At 40.8% G+C, this 9712-nt stretch overlaps 1 protein-coding gene across 1 annotated transcript; it reads right to left on the bottom strand.

Moving 5' to 3' along the window:
- Positions 1–4254: 4254 nt before the first annotated feature.
- On the bottom strand, positions 4255–5424 carry LOC149031939 (uncharacterized). The gene is made up of 2 exons (XM_089174202.1): positions 4666–5424; positions 4255–4308 (listed from the first exon to the last, which is right to left on the bottom strand). The coding sequence occupies exons 1-2, from the start codon at positions 5422–5424 to the stop codon at positions 4255–4257; spliced, it is 813 nt and encodes a 270-aa protein (XP_089030328.1).
- Positions 5425–9712: the final 4288 nt, after the last annotated feature.

Here is a 9712-nt window from a genome sequence, read left to right as displayed (position 1 = left end):
TGCTTGCCCTCCATTCATTCCCTAATCTGAATCTTGCCATCATTTTCAATTTTTTCCCTTTACTTTTTTCTTGCAGATATTTTGGTATCCCTTCTGTTCTCCATCTTCCATATTCCCTGTTGTACTTTGATTCTTCTATCCTTTTATCCCTTTCCTTTCTTTCCTCTTCTACCACTTTATTTCTCCATATCTCTGCCACATTCTGTCAATTATCATCTCTTGCCTCTGCTTCCCATCTGCTTAGTCCTGCTCTTTCATACATTTTTTTCCTCAATCTACCCACTCTCGTTTCCTCCCATTTCTCCCAATCCATCTCTCTCCTGCAATGTCTCAGAGGTTCATTTTCCGCCCTCTTAATCTTTTCTTCATACTTAATCACCCTTACTCCTGCTTCCACTGCTATTCTTTCCACCTTCGTTTCCTCCCTTATCAAATATCCCGGTACACTTAAATCCAGTCCTAGTATATTCCTTAAGTACCTCTCCTGTATTCTTTCTAACTCCTTCCTCCCCTCTATCCCCCAAATTTCCACTGCATACATGAATATACTCTTTACCATCGCATTGAACATTATCATTCTCCTCCTAAAGTCTCCACCAAATTTCCTCTCTCCAATGCTCCATACTTGTACCATAGCTGCTGCTGCTCTACTTCTTACATCCTGAATATGCGACTCTTCCTTGTTATTGTACCTAAATGTGTATCTTAGATACTTGAACTCCCTTACCTCCTCTATCTCTTTCCCATTATAGAACCACTCTCTTTTCTTTCTGCTCCCTCCCTTACTGAACATCATCACCTTCGTTTTTTCCGTGTTTACTTCCAGATCCTTCCTCTTGCAATATCTCCCCACGCTTTCCATCATTTTTTCTAGTTCCCCCTCCGTCTCCGCTATTATCGCCAGATCATCTGCGTACGCCAAGGTGTATATTCTCTTCCCTCCTATCGTTATTCCTCCCTCCTGTCTTCTCCGCAAATATTCCTCTATGTCCGCAATAAATATAATAAACAAGAGTGGGCTCAATGGACACCCCTGCCTCACCCCTTTCTCCGTCCAAAACTCCTCTGTTATCTTCTTCCCTACTCTTACCCTGCTCTTCGTTTCTTCATATATCTTCCCTACGTTGTAAATTATATCTTTACCTACCATCTTTTTCTCCAAATAGTCTATCAATTTCTTCCTATTTACCCTGTCAAAGGCTGCCTTCAAATCTACAAACATTACAAAAAGCTTTCCTTTCTCTTTGTTTATTGCCTTTTCTACTGCCGTCTTCAAAATATATATATTATCTATTCCCCCTCTACCTTTTCTAAATCCTGATTGTGTTTCTGGAATTAATTTTAACCTTTCTGCGTCCTCCCTTAATCTCTTTTCCACTATCGCTGCATATATCTTGTATGCTGTACACATCAATGTCACTCCTCTATAGTTACCTACTTCTTTTCTATCTCCCTTCTTGAAAATTGGACATACTATTCCTTCTTTCCATTCTTCTGGCCACCCTTTACCTTTCCATATATCATTTATGATTTTTCTTAATTTCTCCCTAACCTCCCTACTCGCATATATCCACACCTCGTTTCTTATCCCATCTACACCCGGACTTTTCTTTTTCTTCAGTTTCCTTATTGCTTGTTCCACTTCTCCTATTTCTATTTTCTTCGTATCCTCTCCTTCTATTTCTATCCCTCTCTCCTGTCGTTTCCTCTCACCCGCCCCCTCATATTGCTTCATAAAGTGTTGTTTCCATTCCTCCATTGTTATGTTCTCTTCTATCCTTTTTCTTGTACCTCTTTCCCTTCTGATGTATCCCCAAATCTCCCTCTCATCCTTTATTTCCATAACCTTCCTAATTTCTGTTTGCCTATATGCCTCCTCCTTCTCTTTGCATTTTCTCTTGTGTCTTTTCCTTTCCTCAACATATTCTATCCTTTCAACTTTTCCCTCCTTAAATCCTCTCAGTTTTCTATTCAGGCTCGTTTTACTTTCTCTACATTCTCTATCCCACCATTTTTTCCTTTCCTCTCCCCATCTGCTTACTTCTATTCTCTTTTTTGTTACTGCACTCTTTATTTTCTCTATCAATTCTACTAACTCTTCCTGCACTCCTTCTTTACCAAACTTTACACCTTCTAGCTTTTCTCTAAACTTCCTTATTCCCTCCTCTGACCAGTCTTCTATTTCAATCCTCTCCTTTTTCTTTCCTTCCTCTAGACTATCCACTATTTTTTCCCTTATCCTTATTTCTATCGGCATGTGATCCGATTCTGTTCTCTCTCCTATTTGCATTTCTTCTATCTCATCCCATGTTTCTTCATCCGTTATTGCATAATCTATGACGCTACTTCCTATTTTGCTTACAAAAGTCCATTCCCCCTTTTCATCATTTTTCTTACTTCCGTTCAGTATCCCCAGATCTCCGCTACCATCTCAAGCAATTCATACCCCTGTGCGTTTATCACCCTGTCCTTTGATTTTCTTTTCTCCTCTTCCCCCATCCAGCATGTTCCTCCTTTATTCGAAATCCTTGCGTTGAAATCACCCACTATTAGCAACCTCTTTCCTTCCTTCCTTTCTATGCATTCCTCCACTTCTCTCAGCTTTTCCCTCTCTCCCCCTCTGTTGTATACAATTATTATGTGCCAAATTTCTTCTTCCGCCATCCTTATCTCAAGCTGTATCATTCCCTCCTTACCTGCTTCTGCCTTCACAATCTCTAAATCCTTTCTTACTCCAGCAATCATTCCACCCCTGTATCTACCCTTCATTTTATCCTTCCTCGCCTCTTGCACTATCCAGTTGTAATTCCTTGGAAATGAATCCTCCGTCTTCTCCCACTCCTTCTTGTCTAACCACGTCTCCTGCAGTCCCAATATATTAAATTTCTCCAAATATTCCCAAAAGTCCTTCTCCTTGTTCCTTATCTCTGCTACATTCCATGCCATTATTCTCACCCTTCTCCCTTCCTTTGTCTCTATACTTTTTCCCTTCTGTTTTTTCCCTTCTCCTTCTTGCCTCTTCTTGTTTCTCTTCTTTCTCTCCCTTCCACCTAGTTCGTGTTCTCCTCTGTCATATAAAAACTCTGTTTCTCCTTCACTAGCTTCTTTTCTCTATCACTCCATCTATACCACACTCCGTCTATCTCCAATTTTCTATAACGTATTATCACCTTCCTTCTTTGCTTTCTTAATTCCCTCGCTTAGTTCACTATATCTCTTTGAACCATTCTCTCCTTCCTTGATCTGTCATGCTCAATATATACCGGTTCATCTCCTAACTTCTTCTTATTTTGCATAATACTCTCCTTTTCTTCTCTCTTGCTCAGTTTCACTCTTATAATTTTCTTTTCATACCCCATCAGATTCGCTTCTTCTACCTTCACCTCTGTGTCCAATTTTCGCTTAAAAAAGGCCTCCATCTCTTTCTCCAAACCTTTTCTATCTCTTTTTAACCCCCTTATTATTACACATTTTTTTCTTTCCTCCGCCTCCCACTTTTCACATCTTCTTTCTACCTCTTTTACCCATCTCTCTACCTCCGTTTGTTTTCCTGCTTCCATTCTTAACTCACTACTGCCTCCCACAACCCCCTTGTTTCCTTCTTTTGTATTTTTCTCCCATTCCTGTAATTTATTGCTCCAATCCTGTAATTTTTCTTCTAGTCTTACTTCTAACTCTTGACTTCTTCTCTCCCACTCCTTTCCCTTCCTTTCAATCTCCCTCGCCACTTCTTCCCTTATCTCCATCCTCAATTTTGCCACCTCTTGCTTTATCTCTCTCTCCACCTCCGTCATTTTATCCATCATAATCAACATCAACTCTCTATCCGTCTTATTCGCATATTTTTCCTTTGACCCCCCCATTACTGACCTCCCACCTTCCATTTGCCCTGTACTTTTTTTTGTCACCTTCTCCCTCTCCTCCGGCGAATTCAACTCTCTCTTTTTCGATATCATCTCTCTTATGTCTCCTGTACTCTCTGATCTGTGCCTAGACCAGGTCAGCACCCTGTTCGGTCTCCCTCTGTCCTTCTTCTTTTCCTCCTTTTCCACACCTACCTCTCTTGCGCTCCCTTCAGAACCCTTCTTTACCGACCGTCCTATCTCACTTTCCCTCAAACCACTCTCCCTCCCGTTGTCGTTTTTTGGCGCTTCTATCTCCATACGCTCTTCTTTTCTATACTCACTCTAACCTTCACTACCTTTTATACTTCACTCCTTTTTCACCTCTACTTCTAACCAATTTCCACTCCTATTATCTCTTTCCACTAAGCCCTTTTTCCACCTCACTTTCCTCTATTTTTTTCCTCTAATAATCACCTTTACACTTATTCAAACTATATTTTCTCACACTACACCCACGCACGCTGTTTTCCCTCCAAGCGATCGACGCGCCTCTCCTCGCTTATTTCTGTTTATTCTTTTACCTTTCTATCGCTCGTACCTACAAACATTTCGAGTATCGAAAGAATACGTGTCCACGCTTTGTAATATGCAGTAGCGCACAAACACACACATATAAAACCAGGAGCGATAACTACGAAGCATAGCATAAAGAGGAGACCGAGAATAGGAAAATTAATTATAAAAGATACAACGCAAGAAAATAATGATGGTTTAACAATGGACAAATAGTTGTCGCATTTCGCTTGACAACTCCGTGAACCGTCTTCACGGTGACTACTTGTACTATATCATCTTCTCCTGGATGTATGTTTACGATCCAGCCTAACGGCCATATTATGCAAGGTTGATTCTTGTCGATGAGAATAACGATGGTCTCCTTTTCGATTTTTTGCTGGAGTTGTATCCATTTCTGACGTTTCTGCAATTCTTGTAGATATTCAATATGCCATCGTTGCCAGAAATCTTGTCGAACCTTCGTGATATGCTTCCATGAAGACAATCGATTAGCTGGAGTCTTAATGTAATCTTCCTCCGGCAATGTAGTAATAGATCTTCCAACTAGAAAATGTGCAGGTATTAGTACTGTTATATCATTCGGGCCTGACGAGATCGGACATAGCGGGCGTGAATTTAAAATAGCTTCGATTTTGACTGCGAATGCAGTCAACTCTTCGTACGTGAAGAGAAGTTCGCCTACAAACCGTTTAAAGTAGTGTTTGAAAGATTTAACCGCAGCCTCCCACAAACCTCCGAAATGAGGTGATAAGGGAGGATTGAAATGCCATGAGATTCTATGATCTACCGCGAAATTATGGACCTTCGCTTTGAATTCGTCCGACTCAAGTAAGGCGTATAACTCCTTTAACTGGTTATTGGCCCCGACGAAATTGGTTCCGTTATCGGAATAAATATGGGTTGGTACTGCTCTTCGACTCACAAACCGTCGAAAGGCGGCTAGGAACGTGTCCGTGGTTAGATGATCGCTGACTAATACGATGTGCACGGCCTTTATGATCATGCTGACAAAAATGCATCCGTATATTTTGACGCGGCCCTTATTACGATATTTCTTCTCTTTCGCGTAGATCGTACCGAAGAAATCCACTTCGACGTGAGAGAATGCGATGGCTTCTTATACTCGCGAGTTCGGTAGGTCGCCTATTTTATAATTCAAGCGCGCGATTCTCCGTGTATATTTTTAGTGTACCAGGGTCTCCTTTCAGCAAACCCAGTACAATCATGGAATCGGACCAGAAAGTTATCTTGTAGGGTTGCAGTCCGCCGGCTGTCCGGACTTCTCGGTATAATCACGAATGTGGTAATGCTCCACATAGTTCTAAACGTTGTATGGTGGTGTCCTTGAGAGGAGCCATGCGACTTTTAGCGCAAAGTAGACGCACGCTTGTGTTATTGAATTCATCTCGCGATCTTATATATAAGCAACCGCCGTAACCAGATTGACTTGCATCGCAGAAACCGTGTAATTGTATGTCGATCGGGTTAGCAAGTGTAATGCGTCTCTCGATCGTTACATTATCAATTAGTGTCAACTGTTCCGCGAACGTTGTCCATGAGAAATGTAATACGCTGGGTACTGATTCGTCCCAGTCGACGTGTGCTTTCCAGCAATCTTGTATGAAGATTTTGGCTGTCAAAAAAACGGGTCCTAACAGTCCGAGTGGATCGAAAATCTTTGCAACTTGGGATAAAATCCGTCGTTTGGTAATTCTTTCGCGAATATCTACGGGCGCGACGAAATAGATTATATAATCATGATGGGCGTTCCATGAAATACCGAGTGTCATTAAAACAGGATTTTCCCCAGAGCAGAGTTCGACGTCGACGTTCTTTATGTCTAAATTTTCGAGCACCGGTCGGAAGTTAGACGCCTACTGTCGCATATTAAAACCGCCTCGTTTCAATATTTCGATGGTTTGATCGCGTATTTTTCCGAGAGTTTCGATGTCATCGGCTCCCGTGATGAGCATCAACGTATAGTCGCGATTTATTATTTCGGCTCCGAGCGGATTGTTAGCGCCTTCATCTTTCGCGAGTTGTTTTATGGTTCGTATAGCAAGAAAAGGTGCTGAGACTATTCCGAATGTCACCGTATTGAGTTCGAACGTGCGAATCTGTTCGTTATGCTACCAAAATATCCGTTGGTACTGGCGATCGTCCGGATGAATCCATATTTGTCGATACATTTTCTCGATATCCGCCGTCAGTACGTACCGATACGTTTGGAATCGTAACAAGTGTTCTACTAAAGTGTCTTGGATTGTAGGTCTGACTAATATGGTGTTGTTGAGAGAAAGTCTGTTATCATTTTTCACGGAGGAGTCGAATACGACTCGTACCTTTGTCGTCATGTTAGCTGATTTAATGACCGCGTGGTGAAGAAGATAAAAACCTCCCGTAGGTTCGTCTTCGACGGTCGACATATGTCCTAAATCGACGTATTCCTGTATAATCCTTTCGTATTCCTTCCAGAGTTTGGTATTCGCGTGTAACTTCTTCCAGAGATTGTGGAATCGGCGTAAAGCTATACCGCGCAAGTGACTGTAATCGTGTCTCTCTTCGCGGAAAGGTAGCCGCACAATGTATCGTCCCGATTCGTCACGCTTCGTATCTTTAACATAATGATTTTCGCAATCTATTTCATTTACTGACTTCGATCTTGTTATATTTGCGTCTTCTAATAACCTAAATCTTTCTAACTGTTCCCTTAATTTGGTCGTCGCCAAGAATCTATGGTTTCCCGTATGACCGTCAGATTCAATTCCAACAACATTCCAACAAAATGACCACTTAACCTAATAGCGTTTTCTGTAGTATCAAATCACCGCATCTTTGGGACAAAGAAAATTGCCCTATTGACATGAGTGCGAGCGTTGCTCCGGAACCTATCAAGATGTCGACCGGTCGTGGTAGATGGAACTGGTGATCCGCCAGTTTTCGACTGAGCGGAATTTTAACGAGTTCTCGCGGGAAGACTTCTCCGGGTACCTGATCAGCTATCTTAGGGACGATGAAGAGCAAAAGGTTTCGGCTATATTTATTGTATAGCGATTGAATGGTTATCTCAATAACGCCTGTCGTTCGAGTTACGGTATCGTTAATAGCGTGAATGAGAATTGAATATGGTTTAATCGGCAAGCGTAATTCTCTCGAGACATTTTCGGTGATGAGGTGTGCAGCGGCGCACGCATCTAATAACGCTCGACATTCTCTGAAAGTCCCATCTCCCTTTCTGACACGACACATAGCGCTCATAAGGAGTTGACTCGATGCACCGCGCGCGTTGCTATTAAAGATTGGTGTTAGTCATACGGGGATAGGTCTGGTTTGGGATGTTGACGCGATCTCCTCTTTCACTGGGGTTATGGTCTGCTGTTGATAATTGTTCATGTGTAATGATGTGTGATGGGGCCGGCTGCAGATTTGACAATGTGAACTCTTACATGGATCTCAGTGCTTCCGTAAGCAATTTTTACATAATCCATAACGTTTGACCATCGCCAGTCTGTCACGTTTCGTCAGATCATGGTATCGGGAACATTGGTATAAAAGATGTTTATCTCGTTTATCGTCGAATACAATTAGTTAAAGTGCGAGTAAGAAACGTACGCGTTATATGTGTCTCTTGTCGCTTTCGTGGCCATAAAGTCATCGTCTCAGTATGTCTACGTTTTGCGTGAGGTTCGTTTCTCGATGTCGATGGAATATTCGGCGACGCAGCGCTACGATGTGTGTACTCGTTTACAAAGTCGCAAAACTGATTCATGGTCGGATAATTATCCGCATCTAACTGTTTTTCCCATTCTTCGTCAGGTCGCGGGGTAGAATGCGTTCGCCGAGGCGGACCATCAGTGCGTGTGGTATATTGAAAGAAGTAATGGTATCTGCATGGACCCGCAAGCCGTGTCATCTCTTCTATTGACATGATTTTCGGCCGTGGAGTTTCTATGAAAGTGTCAATGGCCCGTGCCAGGAGTATGCGTCGCCGGTCGAAAGTTTTCAATAAAATTTCCCACGCGTTCTTATAATTCTGCCCGGTCGGTGCGTATGTCGCTACCGTCTGAAGCGCCCTATTGGTAAGAGGCTCGAGGAGGTATATATGTTTTTCTAAATCCGACATGTCGGTGCGCGAGTCTATCAGCGTTAAGAAATTCCCCTTGAATTAGATCCACTTTCCGATGTCTCCGTCAAATTTCGGGATCTCCATGCGGCGTAATCGTATTTGCTGATCGCGGGTATTTGTAGTACCGTCGTCTCTATAAGAGCCACTCGTATTATTAACCGCGGCCGTATCGCCCGAATCAATGTTGTCTCCGATTGCGAAATATCTCTCTATAATTGGGTTTGAACTGTCGACTCCTTCTACTTCGATGTTGTTAGTGACACACTTTTCATACTATGTTCCGTATTTCTGTACTAGCTAAGTAAGTCGTTCGTAACGCTTTCTTAATTCCTGTGTACTTAGATTTCCTTCTTGATTTAGATTTATTATATATAGATATAGAATTATATATATATATATAGAATTAGATTTTTGACGTGTGTTAAGGGGTCTACTCTAATTATACACACGAAAAAAAGACAGTTTTTCAGAATTTTTTTTAATAGTTTTATATTATAAATATTGATATATAAGTTATTACACTGTATTAATACTGTTGAATTCTATGCACTATTTTTTATTCTGCGTTTATTATACCATATCTACAAAATACAATCGATACTTTTATGTATATAAATAATAATCGATATACAGTGTTGGACTCAGAGTGTTTTGTTCTATCGATGAGCGGTCCTTCTTAATCTTTGTTTTCTTTATCCCTACCAAGGAGAAGCTGAATCCTAAGTGCTTGGCGACGAAATATTTTTCTTTTGGTTTATTCGATATTCGTTTATTCCTTTTTTACTGCTGATTGAGTAAAGACGTGCTATTACCTTATCATATAAAATAAAGAGAAAATTGTGTTATAAGAAAGAGTATTTTTGATACCCCCTATACCACAATAACCTTAATTGCATCATAAAAAAGTTTTTAGATTTACAAAAATTTGATTCAAAAATATTGAAAAAATATCGCTTTTTCACTACAAAAATTCTGGACAATAAAATTTGAATAATTTAAACTAATATTTTGATACAAGTGTGTACTTTTTAAAAATATTAAAAGTTTTTTTATAGCTTGCATGCATCATAGATATATTTTTAATTTTACAAAAGTTTAATGCCAAAATCTAGGAAAAATTCGTGTTTCTACTACAAACACAAACTCAAACGATTAGAAATCGATA

The sequence above is a fragment of the Polistes dominula genome, unplaced genomic scaffold (assembly GCF_049000335.1).
Source record: "Polistes dominula isolate Pdom_NZ unplaced genomic scaffold, Pdom_raw_medaka contig_168, whole genome shotgun sequence".
NCBI classification, from domain to species: Eukaryota; Metazoa; Arthropoda; class Insecta; order Hymenoptera; family Vespidae; genus Polistes; species Polistes dominula.
The sequence above is the reverse complement of the archived record's forward strand: the minus strand, read 5'-3'. Positions and strand labels throughout refer to the sequence as shown.

Excerpts from the sequence above, each read along its gene's own strand:
- LOC149031939 (XM_089174202.1), bottom strand. The coding sequence starts at position 5,424 with ATGATCATAAAGGCCGTGCACATCGTATTAGTCAGCGATCATCTAACC. Across the intron at positions 4,309-4,665 it reads AAGTAGTCACCGTGAAGACG|AGGAAAAAAATAGAGGAAAG; the intron begins GTTCACGGAGTT and ends GGTGATTATTAG.